The 18,713-nt window shown below is 35.4% G+C and overlaps 1 protein-coding gene across 2 annotated transcripts; it reads left to right on the top strand.

The window, feature by feature from the left end:
* The first annotated feature begins 388 nt into the window (after positions 1–388).
* Positions 389–18,319, top strand: LOC135839476 (uncharacterized protein in vnfD 5'region-like). Of its 2 annotated transcripts, XM_065355511.1 has the most exons (3): positions 389–520; positions 8,226–8,387; positions 16,403–18,319. In XM_065355511.1, the coding sequence occupies exon 3, from the start codon at positions 16,407–16,409 to the stop codon at positions 18,300–18,302; it is 1,896 nt and encodes a 631-aa protein (XP_065211583.1). In that variant the 5' UTR covers positions 389–520; positions 8,226–8,387; positions 16,403–16,406; the 3' UTR covers positions 18,303–18,319. The 2 variants fall into 2 exon arrangements, with proteins under 2 accessions (XP_065211583.1, XP_065211582.1); XM_065355510.1 differs by lacking the exon at positions 8,226–8,387.
* Positions 18,320–18,713: the final 394 nt, after the last annotated feature.

The following is an 18,713-nucleotide window of genomic DNA, read 5'->3' as shown; positions in this document are numbered from 1 at the left end:
ATGAAATGGCCCCCGAGGGCGTTCAGGTTGATACTAGCATGGAAGGTAGGTACCATCGAAAAACATCCGCGTAAAAAATTTCAGATGCACCCGAAAAAATCGAAAAAAAAATATTTTATCAATTTTCTTTTAAAAATCCAGGTCAAATTCTTTTAAAAATCGAAGTCAAAAATTCTTCAAATAGCTCCCATGCGATTGAAGATCAGCAAAAAGTGATAATCGCCTTTTTTGTTGGAAATTAAATGTCCTGTAAGATGGTGGTATCATTTTTTCAATTATTTACCATGTCAATTTATCTGAGGTTGTGATAGAGATTAAGAGGAATTATTACTATTTCATCATACTGCGAAAGAAATCATCAGCAGATATTTGAAAATTGATAGAAAAATTATTTGATCGTGAAACTGATTTCGATAGGGGCAATAGGTACTTATAGTAGTCAGGTCATGCGGAATTGATTTAATTTTAATACTGCTGGTGTACGAGTATGTTCGATTTGTTTTTGCGATACGTTTCCTGGGTAAGCATCACTATTCGAATACTTATTTTTTTCGACGTGATCCCCTATGTCTTTACCCGCTGGCTATCTAAGAGATGGTAAACCCTCTTAGCGTAGTCAGTATAAGAGCCATAGGGAGTAGGTATTCTCGTAGCTTGTAACAAAGGATATTGAGTAGAGCTTCGACTCTTCTCCTTTCTTACAAGTTTACTTGAATAATTAGGGAGGCCTGCTTAGGCACTGGCGTTGACGACCGCCTTTGTGTAGAGGCCGCACTCTCAGTGTTCTCTGTGCGGCCACCATTCGTGGTGCATATCTGAGACATTGGTTTAAGTCTACTCAAGTCGCAACTCGCAATAGGCATTCAATTTTGAACATACTTTTTTGCAGAAATTGCCAGAGAAAGTGCCGTTTTTCTGTGGTATTTGGACAAAAAGGCTCAACACTTTTCCCAAAAAATGGCCAAAAAAAGTTCCATTTTTTATAGGAATTGTCTGAAAAATTCCCATCCGGAATTCAGAAAGAAGGATAAAAAAGCCTAATTTTGACAAATGCCAAAAAACCCACAGTGTTTTGTAAATTGGCAAAAACTCGCATTTTTTGATAAATTTCCAGAAAATTCAACACTTTTTCCAAAATCGCATGGGGGCGGGATAAACTTTTACCTAATTTTATTTTTATTTTTTTGTGAATGGAGGAATTTTTCCACGAAAAAAAGCTTTTGTCTTGAATGTAAATATTTGGTGCTATTTTTCCTTGAAATTGATACATTTGAAAAACATATTTGTTACCTAATCATTAAATATCTAGCAGGTCGTGAAACGTAGTGAATTCAGAATATTATATTTTTTCGGTGTTCATTCGTTATGTTATTTTCTTAAAACGTATGTAATGCGTTCATTTGTTGTTGTTGTTGTTGTTGTTTTTTTAATAATTTTGAATGAAATTAAAAAGTATACTTTATGCTAGAATTTTCTTCCAATTTCAATTTTTTTGAAAATTTTCCTGTGAAAACTTTGATTTTATCAATTTTTTGTGTCGCGTAGGGGGAGGGGGATGGAGTGTAAAAAGTTCTGAAAATTTGATTTAAAAAAAAAAAAAAAAAAAAAAAAAAAAAAAAAAAGGTTGTGAAAAAAGTATGTGGTGAATCATTTCTCAAAATTTAGGTCACTTTTTCTCAAATTTTTAAACAAATAGCTTGGGTATTAGGTATCTCTGAAATTTGTCAATTCAATATTCCTGTTTTAAAATTTTTGAGATTTTGATTAATAATATCCAGAATGACACGAACGATGCGAGGGCAAAAGCTTTGGAAAATTGATAATTCTAAAAGGGTATTCCCGGTTTAGATAGGTGAAATGGCCCTGTTCTCAGATTTGGAAAATCATGATGGATTATTGTTGGGTACCTCCAATAAAAATTTTCGAGCGGATTTTCCGCCCCCCACCCCACCCCACCCCCCCTTGGTCAGTATAGCCAAAAAACGCGTTTTTTGCGCGAAAAATTCGGTATCCATGAGTGGTGGGGATAAAATTCTGGTACCACGCGGAATGTGTGGGGAAAGCCTGGGCCTTTCAACACGATTTTTTTCAAAAAATTTTATCGTAGTGGTGGTGGTAAAATTGACAAAAGAAAACTTTGAAGCGCCACAGCTCCGAACTGAAGGGTACTACACAAAAACTGTTTGCGCCAAAATGTGTCTTTTTACTAGTACTTTCTTCCTACTAATCCATGAAATTGAAATTTTGTCTGCAAAAGGCTCATATTTGCAAAAAACCCTGAAAAATACGAGTTTTTCGCGTTTTTTTGAAAAATTATGCAAAATATGCAAAAAATGTGTAGAACAAAACACGTTGAGCGTCGAATTTTACCCTAGAATACGTGTTCGAAAGGTTGTCAAAACGCTCATCTACTGAAGTTAGCTTAGATTGTAATCATGAGCTCTCTGGGAAAAAAAAATACCAAAAATATTCAAATTGAGGTCAGAGCTATTCAGTTATAATTTTCACAGTCTTCTCATTTTAAACACATTTCCACAATGCTTGGTCAAAAAAATCCTTCAAAATGAAAATATTGCTAGTCCAACTTACAAAAAGTTACCAAGAATAGGCAAATTACCCAAAAATTGTTCAGAAATCTAACTCAAAATCAGTATTTTTTGCAGAAAATACAAATTTCGATTTCAATTTCAATTTTCAAAAATTTTAACAAAATGTTTTTCAAATCCAATAGGTACCACACACACACATGTTCAACAAATCTTACCAAAATTCAAAAACTTGACCCATCATTGAGGGACAAATTGTTTGAAAAATCAATTTTTTTTTAGCATTTTTGAAGTTCCTTTACCCATACTACGTAATAATTATTCTATAAAAAAAAAAAGTACACGTTGTGTATCTTATCCATAGATTGATGTGATAAACATAGGTACCTATCATTTTATTTACAAGTATAATTGAACATTTTTTTCGGATCAGATTTTTTCTATTCTGAAAGAACTAGAGAAAATGAATAGAAAAAGAAATCAAGAGAAAAAATACCTATAAGATTACAAGTATTGATTTTAAAAATGGAAAAAGCAGCACTTTTGAGACAAATTCTGATAAACGTCTAAGCGCGCGCACACATCACATCTTTGCAGCAAAGTCATGAGATGAGGTATGGCACCTCACTGTGCACTATCTGATAAAGTGATAATTGTCACGTTGGTCATGTCGCACAGTGGTCCGAAATGAAGAAGTAGCGGCCAAAATTCAAAAAATCCTCAGACTGAACAAGTCTCAAAAGTTGATTACGAATATGTAGCGGTTTTCTACATTATATTCCACGTCCCTTTCTGTGATTTCAAACACTTTTCCATTATTTTGCTTGCCTACAGAAATGAATGAATTGAAGTACCTCAAAATAGTCAAAAAAACTGCTAACTTCAAAATGCTGTAAAGCATGTCAATTTTAATTTTTTTCAAAACTTTATGGGTTTATATCAAAATATGGACATTTTTGAGTATAAAAATCGTTGATTCCATTTTTTCAAAAATATTTTGGTTTCTAGCATGCTCGTCACAAAAAAACTCATTTTTTTTTGCTATTTTCAAGGTAAAAGTTTTTTTTAAAAAAACCCAAGCTGACTCAAGGTGAAATATCACATCCCTGGGGTACTATGGCATGTAAAGAAAAACATCCCTGAAAAATTGGCTGCCCCAACCTGCCCCATTTGAAGAAATTGCTATGTAAAGTTGCATAAATGCTGTTTTTCTTATTTTTTTAAAAACATTTTCAAGTAAAAAATTACTACAGGAATATGAATACTAAAATTGACTTTAGTGACCCAAAAAAAACATATTTCGATACCCTCACGAATTTTTCAAAATTTCATGTTTTGGACCACCCTCTCCCTCCTTTGAGGGCTCGTTTTGAGGTTGGGGTAAAATAAATGCCAAAATCGACTTCAGCGACCTAAAAAACCCCCATATCCTATAGCGATCTAAAAAAATACATTATTTCGATTGCCCACCTCGAATTAATCGAAATTTCATGTTTTGCACTGCCCCCTCCCACCTTTGAGGGTTCATTTTAAGGTTAGGGGTAAAATAAATGCCAAAATCGACTTCATCAAAAAAGTCACATTTTTTTAAAAATTATAAAAAAGTTCAGACTTCTGTCGAAATTATCAAAAAGCACTGTTTTTGGTCATAATTGTCGAAAATACATTTTCTTCTGAATGACGTAATATTTTTTGTAAAAATGAGCAAAAAAACCTGTTGTTGTCCAAAATTTCAAAGATTCTTATTTCTTTGCCATAATTACCATAAAATCTTGACTTGTAAAAATTGCCAAAAAAAAGCACATGTTTTATGCCAAAATGTTCAAAAATTCTTATCGCCAGAATGTAAAAAAAGTCTCATTTTCGCCAAAATTGTAAAAAAAATTATTAAAAACTCCCAACTTTTGTCAAAATTTCCAAAAAAGTCCCGTTTTTTGCCAAAATTGTTGAGAAAATACCTTTTTTTGACGATATCAAGAAAGTCCTAATATTTTTTGCAGAAATGACCAAAAACTTTGTTGGTAGCCAAAAGGGCATAGCCGGTTTAGTATGGTGATTTGGCCCCCGAAACAGATATTGACCGCTCCCGCCCCAAAAGATCAACCATGATGAGAAAAAACTGTGATGAAAATTTTGGACCCCTAGAGCAAGTATTTTGGGGGGGGGGGGAGGGGCTAAAATGTGTTTTTTTAAATTAATTTTCTCGTTTCCTCCCAAATGCAGATAAAAAGTTCGCGTTTTTTTAGATGGGTTCTAGAAAGTCCAAAGAACAAAACCAATTTAGGAAAAAAATTTTGGGCAATTTTTGGGGGGGTTATGCCATTTTGAAAATTTTGAGCCGCCATTTTGTAATGAAGGGTCAAAACGTCAATGGAATTTTTTTAGTCCAAACACGCGTTATTTATCCGTAAACATACCATAAAAATTTTAAAAATTTTGGAGTGGTGGAAGTTTGTCAACAAAAAATAAAAACTGACCACCCCTTGCTCTAATTCACTATGCGTAGCACCTACTAAACAATACACATAAGTACAAGTTATGGGAAAACAGCTATTAAATGTTGATTTTAATAAAATCATTTCATTCTGGAGCCAACAGAAAATGTTTGTGTGGAGCCCTAACCTCCTACCCACCCACCCACCCCTTCCCCCTCTCCCCAAATTGTTATTTTGATGAAAAATCAAGTCGCCGATATGGGTGTCGTTTTCATATGAATCGAACCTTCTGAAAACGAATTTGCAGTCGAATTCACATTTTGAACCATTTCTTCCCCACCCCTCCCTTCCCCCGAATATAAATTCATCTATATTAATACAAGTAGGTAAGTAATAAGCTACCAAGCATGCACTATGAGTCTCACCTACTATACATAAGTACAAGTTATGGATAAACCAGTAATCAACCATTGACTGTTATGAAATCATTTCATTCTGGAGCCAACAGAAAATATTTATGTAGGGCCCAAACCTCTCACCCCCTCCCCCTCAAATTGTTATTTTGATGAAAAATCAAGTCGCCGATATGCTAGTCGTTTTTTCCTACGAAAACGAAGTTGCAGTCGAATTCACATTTGAACCATTTTTTGTCCACCCCTCCCTTCCCCTCAATATTAATTCGTCATTGAAAAGTATTATGTGCGTAGGTGAGAATCATAGTGCATGCTTACCTACCTAATTTTTATTAATAATGACGAATTTATATTCAGGGGAAGCGAGGGGTGTGGGAAAATTGGTTCAAATGTGAATTCGACTGCAAATTCGTTTTCAGAAGGTTTTATTCATATGAAAACAACATCCACACCGTCAATTTGATTTTTGATCGAAATAACAATTTGAGGTGAGGGATAAGGGGGTGTAGTGGTAGGTTAGGGTCCCACACAAACATTTTTTGATGCGCTAATAAACTACCCCACCAGCTTTGGATTTTGGGATTGGGGACCAAAAAAAGGAAAATGTAAAAACTTGTGTATGTACCTACAAAACAATTACAAACTTATTTTCAGCGGAAGGGAGGGGTGGGGAAGAAATGGTTCAAAATGTGAATTCGACTGCAAATTCGTTTTCAGAAGGTTCGATTCATATGAAAACGACACCCATATCGGCGACTTGATTTTTCATCAAAATAACAATTTGGGGAGAGGGGGAAGGGGTGGGTGGGTGGGTAGGAGGTTAGGGCTCCACACAAACATTTTCTGTTGGCTCCAGAATGAAATGATTTTATTAAAATCAACATTTAATAGCTGTTTTCCCATAACTTGTACTTATGTGTATTGTTTAGTAGGTGCTACGCATAGTGAATTAGAGCAAGGGGTGGTCAGTTTTTATTTTTTGTTGACAAACTTCCACCACTCCAAAATTTTTAAAATTTTTATGGTATGTTTACGGATAAATAACGCGTGTTTGGACTAAAAAAATTCCATTGACGTTTTGACCCTTCATTACAAAATGGCGGCTCAAAATTTTCAAAATGGCATAACCCCCCCAAAAATTGCCCAAAATTTTTTTCCTAAATTGGTTTTGTTCTTTGGACTTTCTAGAACCCATCTAAAAAAACGCGAACTTTTTATCTGCATTTGGGAGGAAACGAGAAAATTAATTTAAAAAAACACATTTTAGCCCCTCCCCCCCAAAATACTTGCTCTAGGGGTCCAAAATTTTCATCACCGTTTTTTCTCATCATGGTTGATCCTAAGAAGTCCGTGTTATGTTTTTGCCAGAATTGTCGTGCAAAGTTCTGCTCTTTCCTAAATTGTCAAAAAAATCTCGTTTGCGTCAGAATCGTACTTATAAGTTCCTTTTTTGTCAAAATTATAAAAAAAAACTCCTAACTTTGTAAAAATTGCCAAAAAAAACTCCTGCTTTTTCCCAAAATGTTCAAAAAATCTTGTTGCCTAAATTGGCAAGAATTCTTGATTTTCCAAAAATTATCCTTAAAAAATCCTGTTTTTTGCCAAATCATTGTCAAAATTTAATTTTTTCTTAGTTATTTCAAAATAAATAGGTAAATTACATGCCTAGGTATCGTAAAAAAAACTTCTGCTTTTAGCCAACATTTTCAAAACTACTGCTTTTTGTCAAAATGGTCTGCAAGTTCCACTTTTTTGACGAAATATTGTGGGCAAAGGTCTTTTTCTGATGAATTATCCAAAAAATTCTATTTTATGTCAAAATGGTTAGTAAAATCTCGTGTTAGACAAAATAGATTGAAGGTACAGTTTTTGAAAAAATTGTCAAAAAGTACTAACGTTTATCAGAATTTGCCTCAAAAGTGCTGCTTTTTCCATTTTTAAAATCAATACTTGTAATCTTATAGGTATTTTTTCTCTTGATTTCTTTTTCTATTCATTTTCTCTAGTCCTTGGAAATAAACCAAGCCCGCTGCATGTGCACCACTTGCATCCCCCCTCTCGCCATCACTATTCCAGGTAGATACTTCAAGCGCATTATAAACATCTTTAACTCCTTCTTCGATAGTTTCGAAAAATCAACAAAATTGAAGGCTGCGATTTTTCCAAAATGCGCATTCGTAAAAAGTTTTGATAGAAATTTTCGATTTTGTACTGAAATTAAGTATATTATTTTAGGTAAAGCCCACTGCAAGTAACACGAAAATCATCGCCCAATTTCGGCCTCAAAATTCTTTAAAAATACTGAAAACTCATTTTCGTCGAAATATTTTAATTATTCGCGAAATTTTTACCCAATATGTGAGGGCGCATACGGAAAGGGACCTACCGACCAAAAAAAAAAAAAAAAAAGTTCTCTGAAATTGTTGTAGGAACTCTGTAAAGGGTTCCTACAACAATTTCAGAGAACTTTTTTTTTTTTTTTTTTTTTGGTCTGTAGGTCCCTTTCCGTATGTGCCCTCACATATATTGATACGTTGCATTAAGTACACTTTTTCAGATATCCGAACAATCATAATCCAATTTTGGGTTCAAATCTATTACCAAAAAAAAAAAAAATCCCAAAGTATTTTCGTTGAAAAACCCAATCTCAAAATGAAATCAATGTAAACATTATTTTTCGAAAAGCTTATATTTAGGTTTTGCTGACTCCCTCTTCGTAAAAGTGTCAAGTTAGCTATTTATTGTCGAATCCATTTTGTGTGTTCTTCACGGATCGAGTTCACCTATACTTACTACTCTTGGTTATTTCTTTCGTCCTTTTTTTCTTCTAGGTACATTTGTGTTAATCGCCATACTTACACGCAATATCAAATTATTGAATGACTGCGAGTTGTTGTTGTTTTAAAAATTATTTTAGCCGGTATGTCGAGCTGGCGTACAGATAAGGACGTTTGAGCAAATAAATTGGAATTTTCATTTCGTCTGTAAATTAAGTAAGTATGTAGACACATAGCGAAAATTAAAATTATTAGGCGAGATTTTCTATCTTGTAGGAATTTGAGATAATCAGATAGATTAGATAATGTGCACTATCTACATAATAATCATTATCATTGATTTCTCGATGATTGATTTTCAAATTTCAAAAGCATTCTGGACCAAATTTTTTAAGAAATAGTAGAACCAAAGTTCACGAAAAAGTCTGCAACAATTTTGAGGTGCAGGCAAGGTAAATAAATACTAACTCACATTTGCCAACATTTGCCAATGGCAAATGTGAGTTTTGATGAAATCTTAGTTTTGTTTGCAAAATTCCATAGGGAAAAGTTTGATAACAAGCTGAATTTTGGTATACGAGGGTTTTTTGATACACTGAACACGAATTTGGGGTGTCCAGGTAAATCCGGTCTACGCTTCCCCCTTTTTTGTGGACCTTAAGCCCCCAAATTTGTTTTTTTGCGTTCAAGTCCGAAAATACGCAATTTTAATGCAAAATGCTTCTCACCTAAGAGCTGAAAATGGTAAACTTCACTTCAACCATTGAAATGCTGACGAACGGCTCGCGGCTGCCCAAATCGTGATCGTCTAGGAAAAAAGGCACCTATAAGATCGCATTTATCAAAATAGCTTTTTTTGGGGAGGGGGGGGGGTTCGGGACCGGAAAAGTCTCAAAAATTGATTGAAACCATTTTCTAAGTCCCTACGATGCTGAATCATACCTAAAATGAACATTTAGTACAAGAATTTTTATTCAAAACTATTGCAAAAAAGTCTCAAAAAAAATTTCATACTTGAGCTAAAATTAATTTTTGAAGTTTTTTTTTTCGGATCGGGGCCCGGAAAACCTTCAAAAATTGATTGAAACCATTTTCGAAGTCCCTAAGTTGCTAAATCATACCCGAAATGCGGAAATGAACATTTTGTACAAACACATTTCAAAACTTTTGCAAAAAAGCCCTAAACATTTTTTGAATGGTGTGGTTTCATTAAAATTGATCTGGAGGCGAGAGGAAGAAACCTACAAAAAAATTACATATGACCAAAGTTGTAGAACATTAAATTTCCAATCGTCCTAATGTCGTTGGTTTTTTCTAGAATGCTTAGTTTGTGAGTTCTTCTCAAAAAACTGAATTATTTCACTGCGGATAAGTTTGAAGCGGTTAATCTCCAAAACAAGTTTTCAATAAATTCACACAAATAAACAACTTGAAGAAGCAGGGAGAACGCTCATTCCCACTTAATAATGTTGAAATAAAATAGTTATGATGATAAATCCTGTAGAAGTGCTGTAATTGCAACTAAAAACTTTGAATGCGTTTTTCTCAGAAACTTGATTTTCAGCCTAAGGTCCTGTGACGGTGAGATTTAACCTCGCATTCTGATGCTAAATCTCATCATCCAAAAATACGAATTTTCGATATCATTCTGCAAAAATAATTGCACATTTGCCATGAGCCGAATCTAACGAGGTTCGACTCACGTGCAAATAACAATCAAAAATTGTGTGTTTGAAATATGATCTCGATTTCCGCCAACCAGTGGTCGAGCAAACATGCGACTCACAGATTCGCTTCCCCGAATTTGCAAGTCGACAAATTAATCGGGGTCCCGTTATACGGCTCGCCGAATCCACCAAAATCACCGTTATTTTGTCGTGACATCGAAAAACATAAAAGCCAGTTGGTTAGGATTTGTGTATTCGGGCAACATCGTCATCGCAACTCTGGAAATAATTTTCCTACGAACGTAATGATAAATTTTGATTGATGTATTATAATTAATGGTTTTCGTGAATATCATGGATTAATATTTTGCCTTTATGATGATTATATTTTTGAATCGATTATTGTTTTCGAGAGTTGATTATTAAGTGCATTATCGTTTCGCTCGATATTCTGAGATTGTTCACTTTTCATGTTCGTGTCTTCGTTTTTTAAATTATTAAAATTAATATTTTGTATGATGAAAATTCGCGAAGCTTCAAGAACCCTGTTTTTTGTCATTTTGGTAAAATTCTTTCTTAAGTCTCACTTAAAGTTTGAAGAATTGGCCGAACCAATTTTGATGAAATTTGGAATACAGCTTTGATTTGTTATCCATTACTGACTAAGGGTAAAAAATTGTAAATTTTTTGAAAATTGACCCTGACCCCCCCTTTTGGGCCCCAAATATTTTCAAAACAGGCCCAAACTATCAAAAGGCACTTCTCCAGCACAAACTTGATATTCATGCAAAAAATGAGCTTTGTAGCCCAATTACATCAAGCTTGAGCTGAGTCTAAAGATGCTAAAAAATGACCAATTTTGAAAAAAATGATGTGTATATTTGAGGAGCTGAGAATCAAAACTCACATTATTTTGCCACCATAAACGATTTTGAGAAAAACGCGAAAAACTGTTCTAGTAGTGTTGCCAGTTGAAAAAACTTGTAATAGGTACCAAAATGAATCGTTAGATAGCGCTACTAGCACACGATTCCGTGTGTTGACTGATTTTCACCTAGCTCCCTTCTGCTTTAATATCGAGACAGAGAATGGCAAATGTGAGTTTTGACTCCAAGATTTACGATCAAATTTTTTTTCACTGTTTTAATTACGATGAAGGTAGAAGTTCGCAACAGTTTCATTTGTTAAGTGTTTTCAAACAAAATATACACACTACATTGAAGGTAGAAGTTTGCAATTATTTCATAGTCCAGGAAAATTAGCTCAAAAATAGGGTCATAGGGAAAAGTTTGATAACAAGCTGAATTTTGGTATACGAGGGTTTTTTGATACGCTGAACACGAATCTGGGGTGTCCAGGTAAATCCGGTTTACACTTCCCCCTTTTTTGTGGACCTTAAGCCCCCAAATTTGTTTTTTTGCGTTCAAGTCCGAAAATACGCAATTTTATGCAAAATGCTTCTCATCGATTTTGTTTTACTATTCTGCGTCGAATGAAGAGTCTGCGAAGTTTCCCACTCCCAAGGAGGGTGGACCTATGGTCACTCAAAGTAGGGGTGCACTGTGGACTGTGAGCACCCTCAAAATAAGCGTAATTCAAAAACATACAATGAACCCTAAAAAAATGGCAATGATATCCTCCCCTATGTTTTTTGGGTCGGAAAATACGAATTTGACAACAAAAAATTGTAGGGGGTGGTGGATGAGGGGGTGAGGGGATGAGAAATTCAAAATTTGGCCATAATGATGTGTGATATGTCGAAATGTATGTTTTTGAGGGTGTAGATCACGAATTTGACAATATTTTTTTCGTAGGGGTTGATGGTGGGGGATGAAGGGGGTGAAAAATTCAAAATTTGACCATAATGATGTGTGATATGTCAAAATGTATGTTTTTGAGGGTGTAGATCACGAATTTGACAATGTTTTTTTCGTAGGGGTGAATGGTGGGGAGTGAAGGGGGTGAAAACGTTGAAAAATTCAAAATTTGAATATGATGTGTGATATGTTGGAATGTATGTTTTTGAGGGCGTAGAAGGGGTGAAGGGTGGGGGATGGAGAATTTTCTACTGGGGAGCCGTCAAAGTCCCTGGAAGAAAAAATTTGTAACATTTAAACAAAATTCACCATGATTTTTCGCTATAATTGACTGTTGTGGTCGCCGGGGTATTCGGGGGCAAAAATGGCAATTGACATCTTGAAATACATTATCTTTAGTATTACTAGCCACTGGAATTTCCCGTGCATCTACGTGCTAACATTTGTTCTATTCCTATTTCTGCAGCAGAGTAGGCAAAAAACGGAGTTTTAACGTAAATTATACCTCTATAATTACTTTATAACAACTAAAATCGAGTAAATTGATGAAAATTACTCACATTCAGTTGAATTATTCATACTTGGTACATTTCGACATATCACACTTCATTATATTCAAATTTTGAATTTTTCATCGTTTTCACACCCTTTACTCCCCACCATTCACCCCTACGAAAAAAACATTGTCAAATTCGTGATCTACACCCTCAAAAACATACATTTTGACAAATAACACATCATTATGGCCAAATTTTGAATTTCTCACCCCTTCATCCCCCACCATTAACCCCCACGAAAAAAATATTGTCAAATTAGTGATCTACAACCTCGAAAACATACATTTCGATATATCACACATCATTATTGTCGAATTTTGAATTTTTAACAATTTTCACCCCTCAGCCCCCACCATTGACCCCTACGAAAAAAATATTGTCAAATTCGTGATCTACACCCTCAAAAACATACATTTCGACATATCACACATCATTATGGCCAAATTTTGAATTTCTCATCCCCTCACCCCCTCATCCACCACCCCCTACAATTTTTTGTTGTCAAATTCGTATTTTCCGACCCAAAAAACATAGGGGAGGATATCATTGCCATTTTTTTAGGGTTCATTGTATGTTTTTGAATTACGCTTATTTTGAGGGTGCTCACAGTCCACAGTGCACCCCTACTTTGAGTGACCATAGGTCCACCCTCCTTGGGAGTGGGAAACTTCGCAGACTCTTCATTCGACGCAGAATAGTAAAACAAAATCGATGAGAAGCATTTTGCATAAAATTGCGTATTTTCGGACTTGAACGCAAAAAAACAAATTTGGGGGCTTAAGGTCCACAAAAAAGGGGGAAGTGTAAACTGGATTTACCTGGACACCCCAGATTCGTGTTCAGCGTATCAAAAAACCCTCGTATACCAAAATTCAGCTTGTTATCAAACTTTTCCCTATGACCCTATTTTTGAGCTAATTTTCCTGGACTATGAAATAATCGCAAACTTCTACCTTCAATGTAGTGTGTATATTTTGTTTGAAAACACTTAACAAATGAAACTGTTGCGAACTTCTACCTTCATCGTAATTAAAACAGTGAAAAAAAATTTGATCGTAAATCTTGGAGTCAAAACTCACATTTGCCATTCTCTGTCTCGATATTAAAGCAGAAGGGAGCTAGGTGAAAATCAGTCAACACACGGAATTGTGTGCTAGTAGCGCTATCTAACGATTCAATGTAATTGGGCTACAAAGCTCATTTTTTGCATGAATATCAAGTTTGTGCTGGAGAAGTGCCTTTTGATAGTTTGGGCCGGTTTTGAAAATATTTGGGGCCCAAAAAGGGGGGGGGTCAGGGTCAATTTTCAAAAAATTTACAATTTTTTACCCTTAGTCAGTAATGGATAACAAATCAAAGCTGTATTCCAAATTTCATCAAAATTGGTTCGGCCAATTCTTCAAACTTTAAGTGAGACTTAAGAAAGAATTTTACCAAAATGACAAAAAACAGGGTTCTTGAAGCTTCGCGAATTTTCATCATACAAAAATTGTTTTTATATATTCTGAAAGGTCTTCGAAAATTAAGAAAAAAAGTATTCTTGCGTTTTTTTGAATAAACGCATAGTTTTTGAGAAAATTGCGTTTGAAATATCGCTAATATCATGGTGAAATTATTTGAGAATATAACTCCGCGGTGTTGCCGCCGCCTACCTTTCCAACACGTTGGACGAGTTTGGAACCGTGGGTAGGGCGGGGTGGCGACGCGGTAGCGTCGCCAGATATATTAATTTTAATAATTTAAAAAAAAAATATGATATCCACCAAAAATACTTCTAAAAAGCAAAAACTCCGCCAACCAAAAAAAAAAAACAAAAAAAAACGATGTCAGTATAAAAATCTACTGAAGAATTGACCTACACTTGCATCTCTGGAGATGGTGTGAGGATGGAGGGGGGGGGGGGTAAATGGCAATTTCAAGTCGTATAGCGATAAAAGGCATCCTAGAGGTCATTTTCATAAAGGATGGTTTTTGGTTGGTCTATCCTCATTTCACTGGAACCATGCACCTGCTGGGGTCTCCCTTTGATAATCCGCGGGCTCGTCTCTGGACATTAACTTATGTTTTTATTTGAGACGCTCTTCGTTTCACTCGGATTCCCGCTCGCTTTCTGCAGGTAGTTCACTCCTTGAACGATAAAGGAGGTGGCTTGCACGTCATTTGAACGATAAAAAGTGGTTTAAGAACGACAATTCAGGAGGTATGCAGTAAGCACAGCATTTTTAAAAGATATAAAAGGTGTTAGCACGATATTTTTCAAGGCCTTTTTTGGTTATTTATTTTGGGGGGGGGCACGCCAATTCTCGAAAGTAGCAACTTCATAATTTTTTGTAGCCTCTATCCTCACTCCAAACATTAAAAAAAAATCATTTTCGCGTTTAAAAAGTCCAATTTTTGTTTAAAAATTGTCAAACTAAAGTCCTGTTTTTTGTCAAATTTGCTTACAAGGTTATAAAATTGTGTTTTTTTGGCCAAATTTTCCCAAATTAAAAAGTATCTATTTTTCAGAGGGGGGCGGACGGTGGATGTCAAAAAGCGTCACCATGGCTAAATACCGAACCACAAACTGCAAGGAAAATCAGGCTAATGATGGCAAAGCAGTTATAGGTTCAACCCCTACCCTTTTTGTCATCTCAAAATATTCTTGTATTTTAACCTCTCAAAGTACGAATTTTTAAAAGCTTTTGCCCTCGCTTTGCTCGGGTTAATCTCTTCTCTAAACCAAAAAAAAATCAATTTTTGAAACTTCCATAAAATTTCAAAAGGGGAAATAAGAATTTTTCATAGGCCCAAATGCGAATTATATTATATCAATTGACAAAGTACTGTAAAAAGTCGTCATTTTATTTGGTAAAATTGGTATTTTTTTCTTATGGAAAATATTTTGTCCACCCTCTCTCAAAAAATCTCCTCTTTTTTGCTATAATATCAATATTGAATAAAAAGACAAAAGCAAAAATCAATCGCATAACTTGCATTCAAGTATTTAAACCTTGAAAAAAAACAGAACGAGAACGATTCTGAAGGGGCAGAGGCGTACCCAAGGGGTGCGAAGGGGGCCATTGCCCCCCTTGCGAGCGAAAATTTGAAATAAAACATGCAAAAATAGACGTTTTTTTTGTTGTTTGGATCCATTTTTTCTAAAAATTTTCGCTCTCGCTTCGCTCGAGCAGTAATTTTGCCTTCGTTTTCATAAAATCACCACACATTACGAACAGGTTTCCAGAAAATTACCCCTATATTTCGATTTTGCATGCTTAAAAATCTGGTTTTACCCCCTCCTTGAAAAAATCCTGGCTATATGCCACTGTTAAGGGGGAAGGGAAAACATTTTGGGGGCCCCATTCAGTGTATCCGCCAGGGGCCCCGAACCGACCCAGTCCGCCACTGTCATTTCGGGTATGATTTAGCAACTTAGGGACTTTGAAAATGGTTTCAATCAATTTTTGAAGGTTTTCCGGGCCCCAATCCGAAAAAAAACTTCAAAAATTAATTTTAGCTCAAGTATGAAATTTTTTTTTTAAGACTTTTTTGCAATAATTTTGAATAAAAATTCTTGTACTAAATGTTAATTTTAGGTATGATTCAGCATCGTAGGGACTTCGAAAATGATTTCAATCAATTTTTGAGACTTTTCCGGTCCCGAACCCCCCCCCCTCCTCCCCAAAAAAAGCTATTTTGATAAATGCGATCTTATAGGTGCCTTTTTTCCTAGACGATCACGATTTGGGCAGCCGTTCGTCAGCATTTCAATGGTTGAAGTGAAGTTTACCATTTTCAGTTCTTAGGAATTATTTGTGTATGCGCCAACATTCCTTTTATAGTGTGCATAGCACTATTACTTTCGTTCTAAAAGTTGAAAAATTCTTTGGCTTGTTTTTTTTTATTCAACCAGATTTACAAACAAGTAGGTAACTAACTCATCACAAAGTTTTCCATAGATACAACTTGTAAGTGTGCCGCTAGTCTATTGCCAAAATCGAAAAAAATACAAGTGATTATTCATGTATTGGAAGTAGGTACTGAAGTGTAAAATGATGTACTTCCCACCCCTTTCCCCTCTCTTGCATATCATGAAAGAGAAGGTTTTTGAAAAGTGTATAAAAAATAAAACGTAATTTTTGAAATATTTTGAATAGACTCGCTTACCAAATGAAATTATTAAATATAATATTATTCTCTGATTTCAGTTCAATGTTGTTGAAAATGAATACTAAGAAGCAATCATCTTTTGCAATTGCTGTGACTGGTATCCTTTTCTTACAATATGTTGGCTCAATTTTGGCAAATTCACACACACCACCTCAAAACAACAATAACCCAACACCGTCCAATAATAAGGTAACACGTCCTTTGCCAGGTCCGGATCTTGAGTGGAAAATTATCCGCAATCGGTCGTGTTTGTACATTGATAAAACAAAATACCTATGGAAGCTGGTTGTAAATCAAACAGCAAGAAGGAGACTAATAACGCGGTCTAGACGTTTCGGGAAATCATTGTTTCTGCAGATGATGGAGCAATTTTTCAGAGGGAGAAGTGAGTTATTCGAGGGATTATTTATTGGAAAATGGGGAAACAGGAACACATTCATACCATTACCCAAACCTGATGATGGAGGTGACTGGATAGAATACCCAGTTATTAAATTGAATTTCAAACTTATAGAAAAATTCACGACTATTTACGAATTTAAGTCAGAGTATTATAAAATCTTAACAGATATTGCTAAATCATACAAGATTGAGGATTTTGAATCCGGTTATGGTAGCACTAGATTACTTATCTCAGCCTTGTATTGCAAATTCAACAGCATACCTGTAATTGTTCTCGTGGACGAGTACGATTATCCATACGAATACGCAATTTCAAAAAATAACATAGATTTGGCAAAAGAGATAAGAGAGTTCTTGGATGACATATTTGGCATTATAAAAAATGAAAGTAAAAGGGTCGCATTTTTATTCCTTACAGGCGTATCTAAATTAACCTTGGCAGTTCTTCAAAGCGGTGCCAATAATATTGTGGATGAAACTTACAATCCGGAATTTGCCGAAGCCTTTGGTTTTACAGAAGAGGAAATAACAGAGCACATGCGAGGCCACATAGAAGAGTTTGCAAAGAGCGAGTCAGTACCTTTCAAAGATATCATGGATAAAATGAGAATATGGTATGACGGTTATCAGTTCGACCCAAATAATCGCTCTCAACGGGTATTTAACCCAGTATCAACCATCTCCAACATAAGAAATAAAAAATTTGGATGCTACTGGATTCAAACAGGTTCGATGGATCCCATTCCCGGAATGTTTTACAAAGAGGGGTGGTCGTTAGACGTTCTACTGAAGGGAATGTCAATTTCACAAAGTATCATCAGCGGGGGGTCAATTGAAAGTCAAACACCTACCTTAATATTGTGGATGTTTCATAATGGCTATTACACTATGAACGGGCAGGACTCCTCCGATGTTATAGTGAAAATACCTAACTTCGAAATTGAAACAGCCATCAATACATCATTATTATCCTATGACCCCATAGCGCAATTACCATATGCACACTACTGTTTAAGTGAGCTATTATTATTCAAGAATAACCTCAGGTATGGAAACGTTCGCGCAGCTATGTCTATTTTACAAAAAATTGGGTTCCCGGCATACGCTCATCCTCTGAATCAAGAGATAACGGCAGGCGAAGTCACAAGGAGATTGACCATGCTCTTTGAAATTGCCACCATAAAACACGAAAACGGAATGACATTTAAGAAAATCGACGGAGAAAATGATGATGGCGGAGACATCGACATGTGGACTAAGGACTTGCCTACCAATTACGCAATCGAAGTGAAAATCTCAGCCCTAACGACTGGCAACCTCAACGCTGCGAAGGGTATGCGACAGTTTTTAGATTACGTCCGAGATTACCGAGATTCCCTGATGCAAAAACTCGGTAATCCGACAAGATTTTTTTTTTTGTCTATAGCCTTTGAGATTCCTTCTAAGGTAGGTAAGGCAGGGACCGCCAGCTTGGCGAGCTGGATTTTTTTACCTGTAAATAATTCTGTAAATAATTGTGAACTATTATATAAATGAAAGCCCTGTTTTTTAGACCGCGCATCACTTCTTTATTTATGGACCGATTTTTTAGAATTTTTGATAGGTAGGCGTGAAATTACGCCTAGATCAATCTTAGCTATAAAAATCTCAACTTATTTTGTTCCCAAAAGCTACAAATGAGCTTTCAAGTTTTTGTGACGTCACTCAATTTCGAGCTTTCAGTTCATGCTCGAATATTTCTCATTTGCTAAGCATTTGGCATAATCCGAATTATACTTCGCAGACGAGTATTTCTGATTCTTTAGGAAACTAGGTACCTACCTATACGGGTCTGAGAAAAATATAATGTGGCCTCATTTCCAGCGATAAAACTACATATAGGTAAGGATATGACTTATAAAAAGCGAAGGGTGGACAATTTCAAAAATTTGTATTTTGAGAGACCTA

Source organism: Planococcus citri, chromosome 3 (genome assembly GCF_950023065.1).
Source record: "Planococcus citri chromosome 3, ihPlaCitr1.1, whole genome shotgun sequence".
NCBI classification, from domain to species: domain Eukaryota; kingdom Metazoa; phylum Arthropoda; class Insecta; order Hemiptera; family Pseudococcidae; genus Planococcus; species Planococcus citri.
This window is presented reverse-complemented; position numbering and strand designations above follow the sequence as displayed.

Coding starts and splice junctions, on each gene's coding strand:
- LOC135839476 (XM_065355510.1), top strand. CDS start 16,407: ATGTTGTTGAAAATGAATACTAAGAAGCAATCATCTTTTGCAATTGCT.